The sequence below is a fragment of the Ciconia boyciana genome, chromosome 4 (assembly GCF_034638445.1).
Source record: "Ciconia boyciana chromosome 4, ASM3463844v1, whole genome shotgun sequence".
Taxonomy (NCBI): Eukaryota; Metazoa; Chordata; class Aves; order Ciconiiformes; family Ciconiidae; genus Ciconia; species Ciconia boyciana.
The window spans coordinates 92,814,819-92,831,280 of NC_132937.1; the positions used below are offsets into that span (position 1 = coordinate 92,814,819).

Genomic DNA, 16,462 nt, shown 5'->3' on the forward strand with positions numbered 1-16,462 from the left:
TAAATGGTAACAGGGATTGAGAAGTTCTAATTTCACGCGTCAGGAATGCTCCAGTCCTGGGCAACAGCTCCCATCCCTTTGATTACAAGCTCTCCCATGCCAGAAATTGTAACTAGAATCCAAGGGTTAGAAAAGCAGCCACACAAATATTTGTTGATGACAGATAAGAAGGAATATCCCACACACACATTTGCATCCCAGTTTTGATATGAAACAGCACTGGCACACAGCATGAAAATGCAAACTGCAGCAACATGCACTTGCAATCACCATGCAAGAGGAAGCAAAAATAAATAAGCAGTTGAAAAGTACCTCGGAAGTAACCTTGCTAGACAGTAATTTACAGGTGTACTGGTAGAAAGGGAAAAGACCAGCATTAGTACATTGAACAAGCATGTTATAACTAGGAAACAAGAACAAAATAAAGAAATTGCAAGAACTGGCACATCCCAGAGTATAGGATTCAAGCAACTTGGTGTCATAAAAAAAAAAAAAGATTAGTCAGTTTGATGTTTTTTTAATGACGTTGCTTGGCCAGTCTCAGTCTTGTTTACCATCAGTGCTTGACCTGTTTTCTTGCTGCTGTTTTTTCTCTTTTTCTCACCTGTTGAAACCTCTACTGTAACACATCCTCTTTGGAAGAAACTGGCCCCTTGCCTGAGCAGTGAAGTTCTTCCAAGAGAACTTCCTGAGCAGAGGACTTCTTCCAAGATGTGCTTGATTTGCCCTCTGTCTCTGAAAGGCAAAACCTGCAAGCCCCGGCCAGAGCGGCCGTGTTGTAGCCGTGTTGTCGCACTGAAGCCAGACATAGAACAGAAGGCGGTGATGTTTAAAGGAGAGGCAGGGTAGATCTCCTACTGAAACCACCCTCCTGCCTTTTGGTGTGTCTTACGTAGGGAGGAACTGAAGCTCTATACATCAGTGCTGCTGGTGTGCTCAGCATATGACGGCGAGTTTCTGTGGACATCAGACCTCTCCACAATCCCATTCAGGAGACCGTGGCTGCTGCCTTCTGCCCCGGCAGAAGTGCTGGTTCTCTTTAGCCTCAGGTGCTACAGCACCCTTACTGCTCCCAGCACCCGAGGAAGTCTCGGGTTCCCCTCACTCACAAAAAGCAATGTCGAGCCACGTTCAGCTCTCAGGACTTAATGATCCAAGTGGCAGCTGCCTGTCTGGTTGTCAGTTATGGTCCTTTCCCCACTATATTTCAAATGTTTTTAAAAAGAGGTTGGTGATGTGCTCTTTTGTTTCGTTAGTTACAGAAATCTTTTTCCTGAGCACACGGTCAAATGTCCTCTGCTGACAAATCAAAGCTATTTGTTGTTTAAATAATCATTGCTTAGCCTGGAATGTAAAATATTAGCTCAAACTAATATTGTGGTGGTACAAGTGCAGCACTTCTTATTTGAATTAGCTTTCCCCTGTCAATGGTGGGAGTTTTTTACCAAAGGAGAGCAGAAAAAGGCAGGGAAGAGAAACAAAACACTCCTGCTGGTCGAGGAAGCTCTCCCTGGGCTCTGCAGGACACTGCTCTCTAATAGGATTTTGGGTAGGCAGCAGCAAGAATGTGAATCTTGTTTGGCTGTATGCAATGGGCTTAGAGAAGAGGAGAATGACAACAAACCACAACACCGAGGGACTTCCGTGTGCACTGGGGCTCTGTAAATTCACTGCAGCCTTGACAATTTGTCCCAGAAAAGGATCCATCCCACACGTCTGACCGACACCAATGCTCTGGCAGTGCATCTTCGGGCAGTCAGTGCCCGGGCAGCTTTAGCAGCAGCAGACAGCCGAGATGGCACCCAGAGAACACCTCTTCGGTCCGACGCTGCCCAGACCAGCGCAGCAGCCAGGACGTCAGGGCTCACCTCGAACCGCAGAAGAGGCTGCAATCATGGCCAGCCTCCTTTCTAGGTGGCACATGTGCAGCTCTAAAGCACCTGAGGAGTTGCACTCGGGTAACTGAGCGGAGGGAGTTAGGTCTAATGACATCTTACATGTCTTTTGTGTGCTACAACATGCACAACAAATGGCATGTGACCATCATAGCCATGGGAGAAGATTTCAGCCACAAGACAATGCTTCATGGGCTGGGCTCTTCACGGGGGTGGAGGAAAAGCACAGGGTGAGTACCAGCTGAGTGTCACCTCTTTAGCAGAGCAGCTTCTCCGCCGTGCCGAGGTTTCGAGCCACCAGGCTGACAGACGCTCGCTGCGGGACTCCCAAGGACCAGTTCTGGTTTGCACAGCAAGAGTTTTATGCCCCTCTTTTTATAAAGTTCCTCCCAGCTTCTGCAAAGGGCATGAGGGTGTGACAAGTCTCCTGCAAGGCTCTGAGAGCCTGTCATGGAAAGTGATCCTCTGGGGAGATGCCAGAAAACAGCACCCACCGGAGCAGGTGGAGCCACCCCATTTCACTGGGTGCTTTGGGGAGGGAGGGGAAACCAGAGAGCAGCTCCTTCCCAGGATGCGGCCCCAAGATGCCGCTGCCAGAACAAGGCACGCTCCTGTGCAAGAGCTGGCTTCCTATGTGGCAGCACGAGCCTGATGGATGACGAGATCTTGTTTTTCAATGGCTTCAGTAGAAGAAGGGACCAGAAAGTGCACTGGAAATCTGTTTACATTTTGAATCAGCTCTCCTACTATATTTTAGTTAACCAGCAGAAATGCAACAGGACCCCTCCACATTGCATTCCTTCTGATTTTAAGTATCTGATGCTACTGTGCAATAGTCACCAGTAATGATTAAAAGCTGCTGGACTACTGCAGCATTCAGTATTCGGCAGTGTGCCCAGGTGGCCAAGAAAGCCAAGGCCAAGGCTTGTATCAGAACTAGTGTGGCCAGCAGCAGTAGGGCAGTGACCCTGCCCCTGTACTCGGCACTGATGCGGCCGCACCTCGAATACTGTGTTCAGTTTTGGGCCCCTCCCTACAAGAGAGACATTGAGGGGCTGGAGCGTGTCCAGAGAAGGGCAACGAAGCTGGTGAAGGGTCTGGAGCACAAGGCTGATGGGGAGCGGCTGAGGGAACTGGGGTTGTTTAGCCTGGAGAAAAGGAGGCTGAGGGGAGACCTTATCACTCTCTACAACTACCTGAAAGGAGGTTGCAGCGAGGTGAGGATCGGTCTCTTCTCCCAGGTAACAAGTGATAGGATGAGAGGAGATGGCCTCAAGTTGCACCAGGGAAGGTTTAGACTGGATATTAGGAAAAATGTCTTCACTGAAAGGGTAGTCAAGCATTAGAACAGGCTGCCCAGAGAGGTGGTGGAGTCACCATCCCTGGAGGAGTTCAAAAAATGTGTAGATGTGGCACTTTGGGACATGGTTTAGTAGGCATGGAGGCGCTGGGATGATGGTTGGACTCGATGATCTTAGAGGTCTTTTCCAACCTTAATGATTCTATGATTCTCTGTTACAAACCTTCACTTACTTCTTCTTCACTTACCTAATGAGACTTACACTAACTTCACTTACCTAATGAGACTCTATCTTTAATGAACATTACTAGAAAGCAATTTGTTTGGGGCACGAGCTCCTTGGTGCTGGGGTCATCATTCTGACATCTCTGGGAAATGCCTGGAGGACTATGGCTGCTTCAGCAAACGCTGTGTCCATTTAAGAAGTTTTATATCACACTTATATCTCACTATCTTCTGCACTCATTGCCCACAGTAATAATGAGTCTGAATAAGAAACACCTTGTGCTCTGTTGGGAAATAGGTTGTATAATGGATGCACCTGAATTTTGATACTTCCAGCTATGAAATTCATAGCTCTTCTTATTAGTGCCTCCAATAAAGAACACCTTAATTGTGTTAAACTCTACTACAGTAATGACTGAAATGCAGGCACCCATTTCACAAACTGAAATTCTGGCTGATTTTCTGTGTGCGGAAGAAAGACAACAAATCCAGCGGGAAACAGCATGCTGCCCGTTGAAGGATCCAAGTTAATTTCTGAGACATTCCCAATCCAATTCTGCAAGGCGTGGTTTCTAGGGAAGTTATCCACTTACACTGAATCCTGAGCACAGTGTGATGGGACTTCGGGAGTCTACGAACACAGGCATGAATACATGCTTGATCCACAAAGTTCAAAAAGCTGCTAAAATAAGCCATTTCAGGGTCTTGGTGATGCATGAATTAATAGAATCCACCAATTGCAGGGCAGCTACCCACTGCCCTTATTATTAATTAACTTAATTAATTAAAAATAAACCTAATATGAGTTGGCTTTGATATTTGCAGTGACTCTCTCTCTTCCTCTCCATTGGCCCTTATGCTTCCATTTCAAACACACTGGTCCTTACAACGTGTTAAAATCCTTACACACTTGCAAGGTGATGTGAGCAGATTCTTGGGAAAGAAATATTTTTGTTGTCTGAATGTTGGTTCTCACATGTCATCGTCTCTATCACAGAGCAAACAGGAAAAGTACACTTACACTGCTGTCGTCCATCCTTTCTCGTCTCTTAGTTTTGTGTGTTTCATAATCCTCCATGAGGGTCTGCATCAGGTTCTTGGGTCGCTGGGCTCCCGCAGGTTCCTCGGGTGGTGGGTCGGACTGCGAGACAGGGCCTTCTGTGGTGGGGGATGGAGGAGGCTTGATCTTCTCTATCTTTCCTGCAATGACATGAAAAGGAATGACCCCTTCTAAGCTGAAGGATTCACAAGTTGTTTGCAAAAGATGACAACTGGAGAAGCATTTTCAGCAGGGTTTGAATGAAGAAACGGTTTGGAATGAAGTTTATGAAACAATCTGGTAAATCAGGATGGTCACGGGCTTTTAAAATACTCTCCCTCTTCCTGAAATGCTCTACACCAAAAAACTACAAAATCTTTTTATGAAACCTAGAAGATGTACCAAATGATACAATGCAAATTTAACCCACCACTATTATTTACAGTAGTATATGGCTGAATTACCCCCGTTCTCTCCTACAGGACACATTTCGGTGATCTGGAAATGTTCGTAAGATTCTGGAAAACTGCAGGGTGACTTTTTTTCTGGCTCAGACTATACAACGCACAGGGTGCCACCACTGCATACGAAAGAAGGCATCTTGTTAAGCGTTGCTGGCTTTTTCCTCTTCTTCCAGTGCTTTTAATCTGCTTTGTAAGTGTGAAAGGCTTTGGGTTTGCCCCTGGTGCTAGTCTTCCCTGCAGCTGTTTCCTGCAAGTGGCAGAGGGTGCTGCTGGAGGGAGACGTGGCAGAGCAGGATGGGGTCTCCGTCCCACACACCCCTCGTTCAGGCAGGGACCTTCAGTCTCCTGGGGGGAGGAAAGTCAGAGAGAAGTCAGGCTGCTCTCTGACTGAGCCCATTTCACCCAGGGGAGCCTGTTTTAGGCAGACTGACCCCAGCTGAACAGCTGGGTAAAAGGCAGGCCAGAGCAAGGAGACCATTGCAATGAGCTGCGGGAGAGCTCAGGGGGTGGACAACCCACCCTTCTCCACGGAGGACAGCCTGCGTTTCTCATCACCAGGCGCTGATCCGGGGTGAGCCATCCAGCTGGTCCCGGTGGGAAGAATGAGGACGATGGTGGCAGGTCATGGGCGTGGGAATAAGGTGCAGGGGTCCTCAGCTATAACAGGAGAAAGCAATGCTAAACAAAAATCAGCTTCCCTTTTTCATGGCATGGCAGCTCTTTGAAATAAGACAGTTCAATGGATGGGAAAGAAAAAAAGGAGAAAAAAACCCCCACCCCAAACCCCCTATAAATAAGTGAAGTAACCAGAAGGATCGTGCAGATTTTCATGAAACCTCCTCTTGCTGAGACAAATGAAAACCCTATCTGCTTCTCCAAAAAGCATCATGACAGTGGTAGCCACTAGAGAGCAGCCTTGAAACCTCCTGTAAGAATCAGCAGGATTTATTCTTGAAGGGAGAAGTGAAACATGAGTCGACACTGCAGAGGTCTTTTACAAGAAATCCCCTTGCCAGGCTTGTTTCATTTCTGAACATTATGGAAAAACCCAGCACCACTAGTTTCTCGTTACAGGCTTAGCTTAAGCTGGCCGGTGCAGGGATGCGGCTGGGAATTCGTCACCGCTAAATCACCCCACCAGAGACTGGAGGGGGAGTTTCTATAGGCCCAGGTTCTCCTGTGAGTTGCACCAGCATCAGTTCCACAGACAAGCAGGAGTTACGCTGCCAAAGCACGGGCCAACAGCAGGTCCTGAGCTGCCCAGCTGCACTCGCGCATGACAGCTTGGACTGCTCAGCAGGAGAAAGAAAGAACAACCATCACCTTGCCCATTAGGTCCAGTGGGTAAAAAAGCCTGCTGAAAATAAAAAGCCTGATTAAGGGTCAGATATCTTGCTGTACTACTTCATTCTTACACTAATAAGTAACCGTCTTGGATGTATGCAAGTAACGCAGGAAGAATCAGGCTCCTCAGATGTCACCCAGCTTTTGTGCTTTGCCCCAGGGATGCAGACCATCACAGGATGCTCAGACCTATGGACAAGCCTCATACCTGCAAAGAGCTCCTTCCACCCCACTCCCCTGGAAAACAATGCAAACCATAGGTTTTGGGGATCTGCATTTTAGAAAGGGGTATCTCTGAGCAGATCCACCCTCCCTGGATGGAGGGCCCATCAATTTCTGTACGTAGCAGCAACCCTGCAGCAACATGCAACTGTTCCTGGCATGCTGGGCAGTGTCACCATGAACAGTGACTGAGTTCCCCTTTCACAAATATAGAAGTCAAGGTAGAAACAAGATTTGCCCACAGGAAAACAGTGGTTTGTTGGTTACTATCCACAAGAAATTATGCTTATACAACCATTTTCTCTGTGTAAGTGTTTGGATTCCACTAAAAATTCAGAATTCACCAGCATTATTTCAAATACTTTTCATAGAGGGGTAAGTGTCTCTTTCAAGTTCCTAAAAATTTTGTGAGAACAGGTAGGCAGGTGGAAGAGAGAGGTCCTACCAGTGCCAACAGTGGCAGAAAGGCAAGCAACCAGCGCAACCATCATTGAGGTTGTGGTTAGATGACGGGGTGTCTGAGGCTTCAGGGCTCTCAGAACAACCACAGAAAAACTCCCTGAACCTGATGCAGAGCTCCAGTCCAGTGCAGACCTATTCTGCCAGTTCGGATAGTGTTAGAAATGTTGCTGGGTTAATTTTCTCCTGGCAGATTTTCATCCAGGTAAGGTACTGTTCTCAGGCAGAAGAGTCATTCAGCATAAAAGCATCACGAGACATGATGATCATAGCACTTTCTACTTCTGCAGTCCCATGCCCTGATGCGCACAGACACTGCTGGTGGTCCTTGCCCAAATCCAAGCTGAGTAATAAAGGAACTGTGCTCTGGCTCAAATGGAAAAAGGGTCACACTTGCAGGACACCAGCAAAAACTGCAGCCTGATGGTCACACTTGCAAGTTAACAGTAGTTATCAGCAGTGTCTTCCCATCCAGGGGAAGGTAGTCCCCTGAGGTCACCTTTAGAGCTGTTGCAAGATGAGTACAGGCTATAGCATCCCAAGTCTTCACCTACGCATTTACATTTTTCTCCTCTTTCAGAGGGACTCCAAAAAATGTTCTGTGGCTTCAGTTCTGGTGATGGCTCCCTCCACTCTCTGGCTCCAGGGATCTAGTAGGAAGCTCCTGGAATTTGATTGCTCTTAATTTCCTGCCTCTTGTGGTATTTGGGGCAGGCAGGAGCTGCTCCTATGGAGAACGCTCTTTCTAAGCCCTGGGGAGGGGAAAGGAAATCTCAGGGAAGGGGCAGCTGCTGCTGTGTCCCAGGCTGGTGGTTGCAAGACATCACCTGACACCCCTCTGCAAAATCAAAGACGTGCAAGAGCTGGGGACAGATTAGCTTTCTCCTAACCAAAACCTCTGCACAGCTCTGGGAGCAAGAGGGGTTGCGATGGTGACTTATCCACCCTGTGGAGCCTGATGGGTGTCCAAGCACTCACTGCAAGCTGACTGCTTGAAGCTGGATGCTCAGCTGATTTGCTGCAATATCAAGAAGAAAGAATGACCGAGGCAAGGCCCTGGGATAAAGGCCTGAGTCACCACTAAGCAACCAGCAGGTACCAAGGGCCATCATATAATGTCAACATAAGTTAACATATAAGTACAAAGGAGATGGGAAGAACGGGGCTTCACACAAGTAAAAGCAACTATTTTACAGATGCTGTTGGCATTTTTAAGACATCTGCACAGCAGAGAAAACTTTTCAAAATAAGGTTTTCAGCAAGACAGATTGTTTTAGGAGACTAGCCTGTGCTGAAGTCAGGGGATAGTTGAAGTATGTAAAAAAAATGCCCCTCTGGTAACATGGAGCATCATTACCACTGCAGGTGAAAGGTGGGCTTCTTTGGTCTTCCTGAACACCAAGTCAGCAACATGAATATGCAAACACACAAACAAGCAAACATTATAAAAAGAACCTCTCGAAGATCCTGTCACTTCATATACATTCTCCACTAGGGAGGGAATAAGAGAGCAAATGACAAATGAGCTGGGTTAGTATGCTGTTAAGGCACTCCTGCAGGTGTTCAGGGGATGAGTGATGAGCACTCCAGAGGAATCCTTGAAGAGAATTATGAACTTCGCTTTTTTCATACCGGTGCTTGTGAAGGGGTAAGGAAACAGTATTTTCCATAAACTCCCAAGGCTCCATTTCTGCTCTAGCCTTTCTCAAAATTCTCATTTTAAAAAGGGCTTCATGCATATGTATTACACCCGATTCTTATTCTTTACTTGTATACGGGGCATTAAAAATTTTGCAATGGCCACAAATATTAAAAATACCTTGCAGCAAAGTTTCTGATTCTCCTCCCACCGTACAAAAAGTATCTTCAGGCTGCAGCTGAACCTGAGAAGTTTCCTTAGTGTAGGTATTTACTAGTGAAAAATGAAAGTGGGAAATGGTTTTCAGGCTGAAGTGGCTCCTCTGACAGAGGCTTATGCTCCACAGCTGTCACTCAGGAGGACTAAGCAAGGAGAAGAAAGAACAAGACAGCACACGCACGCCCCTCACTATTTGGAGGGAACAGTTACCTGAAATTTAAAGGCACCTGATCACTTGCATCTCTAAACTGCAGCTCCCCCTCTGGGCTTTTGCCATCCACTGAAATTCTCTCATCTAGTTCATTTCATCAGCTGAGGACAACAGAAGATGACCGCTTGGTGGGCAGCTCTCCCAGATAGGCATACAGATGGGTCTGCATCCCTGCAGACAAGTGCATGGTGTGCAACGTGCCTTCTGCCTCACCTGGCAATGTTTTGGTGACAAACACCAAAAAGGCAGATGTGGCAGCTTCAGGAAAGCTTCTCCCAGGCATGGCTTCTTGTGTTAGGGATTCCCCCATGCCTCGTCATGAGACAGCAAATATTCACAAAGGGTTTCTCTCCAACAGAAAAGCCTTCACTGAACCATGACCCCTCATGTAATGATTTTCACACCTCCTTTGATGAACAGGATTACTTGAGCCAGGCACTACAGGAAGTTAGACACAAGTTCTTCATAGTCTAAGTACTCCTAATAAAAGGAACACGGGAACTACACCACCAAACGTATGCTGGATCCTCTCATGTCACACACTCATCATCCTGTTCAAATAAACTATCAAACAGCCCCAGCTGCTCTGCCCAGGAGGGATGGTATACCACCCGCACATTGTACAAGAAAACCACTGGCTTGCTATGCAGCTGCTCAACATCTCACCAAGTGCAGCAGGTGCTGCAGCAAAACAACACTCAAATTTAAATACAGCTCCACAAATATTTTGGGATCCACCATGACTCTCCATTTAGCCAGGCTCAAGCATTTTTTTTGGTCTTTCTTGGATTTCCTCATGCAGGAAACCCAGCTTTTTGGGAAAGGAGTTTGCATAGGTTCTTCCCTTCACATTTCCAGGAGTACCCTGGAGAAGGTCTTGTCCTGTGTGCACACAACACTTAGTTGTTGCTCCACTGAAATTACTCTGTGTCTTGCTCAAGTGATCCGAGATGGGTTAAAAGAATGCTTTGAAGCATCCCAAACAACTTTAAAGGATACTTGTCAGCAGTACAGAAGTTTATTACTAGGAACCGTATTGGCTTGTGCTGGGTGGTTGGCAGACACCAAGTTTAGTGCTACTGTCAGTTGTATGAAAGTTGTATGTCAGGGTGGCAAAAACAGCCTGTTTGCTATCTAAAGTAATTAGCAATTATTTCACACATACACCCACATGAATTGTGTTAATCTTCCACACTTCAGCCAAAATAGCAGTTCAGTTCACTGCAGTCCTTTTTTGTCGTTTCTGTTTTTGTTACCCACATAACGACAGTTCAAAGCAGTGAAGGGGAGCAGGAATAATAAATAACCAGGGACCATTAGGAGTCCTAGTAAAGTTACTCTGCCCAGTCCACCACCAAAAAGCAACCCGATAGGCAGGCCATTGCTAATTAAGTTAATTCCTGCACCTCCTCAAAAGAGTTCTGGTGAGTTTACACTTCCCCACTTAAGGATTAGCAACAGTTTTTTCAAATTTAGACTTGATCACCTAATCCCTTTCTGCTGAGGTATCCTGATGTTAAAAGAAGAGTGTCAATTCTTTCTTTGGGAAAGGCAATTTGATGACAGAACTACCTCTGTTTCATTATTATTATTGGAACTAGATATTCAGACTATAGTATCAGACATGTTCTACAGCATATTCCTTACTGTGCCTACCACAAGTAGATTTTCTTTTCTGCTCTGTAAATCACCTCTGTAACTGTCCGCAATGAAGCTTTACAGCTAGATTTTGTTGCCTCTGCTGAATCACCTTTTGCCTCTGTTTTTGTAACTATTGAAAAGGTGCTGTAAATATGAAAATAAAAGGAAAGTTGCTGTGATCTTCCAAGGGGTTGCATGGTATCCCTTCTCTTTATTTTTAAGGATGCCTGCAAGCTTTAACAGCTGGCTAAAGTGACAGCAAGGATGAGATGAGCTGAGGGTATGCACCCTGCAACGCTAAGGGTGCCAAGCTAATTTCCTCCAGCTGAGAGCTCTGCTGAGCACATCCACTGTTTGGAAAGCAAGGAAAGTAGAAGATTTAAGAATGACTTTGGCAATGCTCTTTGTGTTTTTTTTGATCAATGACATCCTTACGCATTGCCACATATTCATCTTTTCCTAGAAATTAATTCTTTGCCTTGTCACCAGCTGCAAATTGCAGTAGCTTGAGTCATTGGCTAATAGATCCCAATTTTCTTTCTTGAACATATGGCAGTTGGACATTTAAAGGAAACTGTCTGGAATGATTAATTATAAATACAAGTTTATCATTCTCACTAGAATGTAATTTACAATGAACATTTTAACATCAGACACAAAGTAAATGCCTTGTGTAGAGAAATAAGAACGAGAAGTACACTGTTTTCCCAGATGCTCCGTTAAAATAAGCATTAGTATCAGCAGCCCTTCCAACATCACTTGAGAGTAAAAAGCAACCATTATCAGCCTCACTTTGAGCACTTGTAGCTACAGATGATGGTGTTTTTGAAAGCAGTCATGAGCACACCTTTACACGAGTCCTCCTAGCTGAGCTCTATGGTGCCCTGCCTCTCACATCTTATCAGACATTGCTCGAAACACCTCAGTTTATGGAGATTTCCTCTCAAAAATGCAGTTCTATAGGAGTAATAACAACAGAACTTCAAAGAAATTATCAACATCTGCTACATTTTTTGGCAAATAACACAGGTTAAAATCATCCTCTTTGCAGAGGGAACAAAAACAAGTATTAGCTATTTATGTGCTGCATAACATTCCAAGTTCACAATCAGACTGGGTAATGGACTAAATCCAGACCTTATTCAAGTTTGCTATGACTTTCAAAAGAAAAGGATTACCCTGCACAATTTTTGGAAGCGTCACTGGCTCAGATTTACACTAGTGGAAATAAGGATGGAACTTAAGTACTCTGGGTAAAATTAATACTTCTTCACAATGATCACTGTTAATAAAAACTTCTAAGTACTTACAAAGCATATGTCGGTCTATACTCATAAAAATCACTACACAACTACATCACTACACACTACATCACTACAGAAATTAGCCTGGCATGTGTTTCTTATTTTTTTTTAGATTTCTTTTTTTATGTTATATTAAGAAGGCATGAGTGCTTGATTTTATTTTTTTAAAAGGGGAAGGATGAGAGTGATATGCTCTAACTGCTGTGAATGCCACCACAAGGACCCAGAAGCTGATCAGTCAGAGGAGGACTTCTACTGAATCTATTAAGGATTTCGTTTGTGACGCCTGTTTAATTCAGTAGTGAATGACACCAGCTGAAATACATGGCAACTCACAGCTCTGGAGATCTTTTTACCAGACAAACTTCATTAAGAAGACCAAGAAATACCTGAAAACAGAAAGGAAAAGAGACACGCACAAAAAGAAATCTGATGCAAGATCCCAAAATCTGCAAATCCCCACTACCTTTGCACTTCCTTAATGACGTGCAAGAGAACAGAAAGCCTGTTAAAAATGCTTTCTACATTTGTCTTTCAAATAGCCACACAGCTGCAAAAGCTGCTGCTGTCCTTCCTTATGACGATCCTAAATTTCAGTGGGTGGTCTGAGCAGCACAGCGACAGACATGTCACGCTACAGTGTGGCAGGGGATGAATAGAGCGCAGGGTTTTCTAATGACAGTCAGCAGGGTACGTACGTTACTTCTGTACGTACGTTTCTATGGGAAAAAAACAAAAATGTCCTCAGGTGTGCTCACAGACAGATAGTTGGGTTGTCCCATGCCCTCCTCCTGCCTGCAGCTTCCAGACAGATGAAGTCATGACAACCCTCCCACCCCCTGCAAAACAATGTATCCGCTCAAAAATGACGTAAAACTGAATCTGACCTGACCCCTCAGTCACATTTCACTTCCTCTCTGACGCTTTGGGCTCTTACCTGGTGCAGTTTTGTAAGACACAGTTCTGGTGGGCATGGGTGGTGCGCTCTTCATAACAGGGCTCGGTGCCACCTGCAGACCTTGCCGCTGCCTCTTCAGCTCCTCTTCTCGTTCCTGGGCAGCTCTGATCTCTTCTTCTATCATCGACAAAGTCCTCTGCTTCCTCGACCGTAACTTGAAAGGGCCCACGGTCACTTCAGGCTCCTGCGTGGCCAGGATGGAGGCAGTGCTCCTCAGCTCAGCTGCCTCTGAATACTTGCTGAAATAGCTGACTTCATGCCTATTTTCCTCCACAAGAAATGGCTGGCTGGCTGAGTACACGGGTGACTGCTGCAAACTCTTCCCTTCCCTGAGTCCTGAGTCCTCCTCTTTTGAAGTCTTTGGTATGGTGTCCCTTTTTTCTTGAACAGGTGAAGACACCTGGGGTGGCTCAAACATTGGGTTCTGCTGCTCCTTGGAGGCTGGAGCTGTCCCAATGGTGGCTGGCTGCTCTTTGACCGAGATCTCTTTCCCTGCTGGGATTTCTTCTTCCTTGCGGTTTGCTTTATCTGCCTGCTCGGCTATGGCTTGTTGGATGGCATTTTGAACCAGCAGGCCAGCGTGGTACTCCAGCTGGTTGTCAATCAGCATGGAGTCTGCCAAGGCGGAGGAGGGCGAGTCACAGCCTGGGTCGCTGAACGACTTGGAGATGCCTTCGCTGCTGCATTCCGCCGGAGTGTCGGCCTGCGGGGTCTGTGGCAGGGAGAAATCAGCCAGTGAGCTTTCCTGCAGGGCACTCATGGTCTCGTTGGAGGCACCACTGTCGCTGATGTTATCCATGCTGAAGTCATTGGAAAGGGTCTCCAGGACGGTGGTATCCTGAGACCTGACAGACAAGTCATCCAAACCGGAGTCGAGCTCCTCTGGAGGGGAAGAGGCGCTGGCTGACTTTGGGAACTGGTCTAGCACGCCCTGTCCATCATCCTTCACCACAGTGAAGACCGCTCTTGCACTCATGAATTCTCCATCCTCCGCCCACAGTTTTGAGGCCTGTCCAGCTCTGGGGCTATCACTGCACGGTAACTCTCTTACTGGGTCAGCAGTGGTAGTCTGAGCACTTGTATCATCTTCTGAGGTACAGGAGACCTTCTGTGCTTTGACAACAGTGGCATTGTTACCCTCAAGCTGTCCTGTTTGCCCACACACTGAAACAGGTCTTGTCATGGAGGACAGTGGTCTGTCTACATGCGGAGAATTGAGGCTTTTGTAGAAGGGTTTGATGGAGAACATTTTGGGTGTTCCTGACCGCCTTGGTGGGGCTTGACCCTGAGGTGGACCTGAATGCTCCATCAGCTGGAACTGCTTTCTGGCAGCTGAGAAGTCAATTTGCTCTGTGACAATATCCTCTTTCTTGATATTGACTGGCTCTGGTGGTACAAAGGAGCAGCTGACTTGTTTGGGAGATGTTGGTGTTGCACCTTGCTGCTGCTGTCTCTCCTTGCGCTCCTTGTACTTCTTGTGGGACTCCAGATGCTCTTCATCCAGTTGATCCTCCAGGGTCTTCTCTTGGGGAGGGTTCCACCATTTGGCAGCAATGCTGGGGTTTTTCTTGACAGCCTGGCTTTTAATGAGTTCCCTTCTTTCCTTTTCAAGTTCCATCATTTCCTCTGATGGTCTCACTTTGCGGACCCTGTATTTTTCCTTCTCTTCCTCATCTTCAAAGAGCTTTGAGGGCTTTTTGTCTTCATGGAAGGCTCGTAGTTCAAACTTAGCCTCTTTCTTAAGGGTTGTAAGAGTTGTTTCTTCATCCTTAGAGGATCTTCTAGAACTGTTTGAAGAAGTGGGACTTCCTGGCACCTTCAGACTTTCCCTAGTGTCTTCCTTCAGTCCACCCAAGGAATGGCCATTAGATTTCAGGTTCTCATCTGTTATGCTAGCTTCATGTGGTTCAACTACCAAGGGTGCCTGCTTGTTGGCTACATTTTCTTCCCTTTCACTGGGTACTGAATCATTATTGACATTAACAGATGCTTCTGAGCCATCCATAATGGAGACTGCACTTGGTTCAGGGGAAGATGTCCCATTAAAGGTATTATCTGCAGCAGAATCACAGCAATTTGCCTCCAGCACTTCATCTAGGTATCTGATCTCTTTAGCAACTTCACTGTCTAGAGATTCGTGCCTGTCCTTAAGTCCATTGTGGCTGGCAGCAGGGGAAAAGAAGTGGGTTGGATTGTCTATGGGATGTGGTGAAGCCACTGTGGTGATGCTTTTATGTTCAGAAACTGGAACTTCAATTTCCATTTTCTCTTCCTTTGTAGCAAGCACAGTAGCTGGCTCCAAGAAATTGGCACAGTTTTGGTCTCTGTTTTTTCTCAACCTGATGTCATCCTCAGGGATTCTGGAAGATTTCTAAAATAAAACAGAACAAAACTATGATGAAGTCCTAAAAAGCAACATTTTATTTTACGCAGGGCAAACACCATCTGGAAAGCAAATCCCAGCACTTCTTAAACTTGAGATTAAAGCAGCCCCTCAGAGCGTGGGAAGGCAAGGCAAATCATTAACACAAAAAATAGACGGTTACCTTACCATAAGCTGGACAAGGCACTAAAACAACAAACTTTCATTTAAGTATTTCTCATCTGCTTACTATCCTCACTTTGTCATTATTTCACGCCTGTGTCCTGGTTTGCCACTAAAAATGAGCTTTGGATTTCCAAGTTATTAATGGCTTGGCAGTTTAGGTTCTTCAAAGGTTTGCACATGCAGCACACAACACCTATCATCTTGGTATTTTAAAAATGCTTTCTGCACCTAAAGGAAATCTCGTAATGCTTCTACAGATGAAAAGTATTACTGTCCCCCTTTTGCAGAAACAGATGCTAACATGCAGGAAGAGTAGGCGATTCATCCCAAATTAGGAAAAAGGATGTGGCAACAGCAGGGAATGTTCATTTCTCAGTGGATCAATCCTGGTCATCAAACACGGGGTACAATTACACAGTGCTGGGAAGACACGGGGTCTTTCTCCAGCCCACACGGAAACCCACACGCAACTGGACCTGGGAGACAGGAAGCATTTGCAACTTCCATGGCATGAAGACCACCACAAGGAGCATGACAGGGACAAGAGTCATGGTCTCCTTCCTCCCACTGCTTTGATCTGCAGTGCAGATGTGCTGGATTCATATTTCTCCCTGATGTGTTCCCTCTTCTCTCAAGGAGGGTATTGAAAGAAACACTGTTCATGTTCTGGTATGGGCAGATTTTACCCATCAAGCAGCCTACTGAACATCCCGTGAGTAAAGTCCGAAGGACCTTTTGATTAAGCTGGTAACATGTCAATGAATTTCTCAATAATTCTCTACTGCTGAAAGGCAAAAAAAGGAAGCACCAGAAGAAAAGAAGATGATATTTCGAACATTATTCTTCAAAAAGAACTTGCTATCTCTTCCTAACTCTTCCTAACTCCTGAAAACCAAAAGTGACATATCTATTCACTTTGACTAACATTTTAAAACAGAAACTTGATATCTGAGGTATTCAGCTCCCCTTCCACATGTTTCTATGTGCGAGGCAC

The 16,462-nt window shown here is 45.8% G+C and overlaps 1 protein-coding gene across 6 annotated transcripts in view; it reads right to left on the reverse strand.

Moving 5' to 3' along the window:
• The window catches only part of PALM2AKAP2 (PALM2 and AKAP2 fusion), a 277,857-nt gene that overhangs the window by 9,619 nt on the left and 251,776 nt on the right, over window positions 1–16,462 (reverse strand). For all 6 annotated transcript variants that reach the window (XM_072860628.1, XM_072860627.1, XM_072860626.1 and 3 more), the window contains 2 exons: window positions 12,900–15,291; window positions 4,442–4,620 (listed from right to left, as the gene is read on the reverse strand). In XM_072860628.1, the coding sequence (XP_072716729.1) occupies window positions 4,442–4,620; window positions 12,900–15,291 (2,571 nt within the window). The remainder of the gene's footprint in view (window positions 1–4,441; window positions 4,621–12,899; window positions 15,292–16,462) is intronic.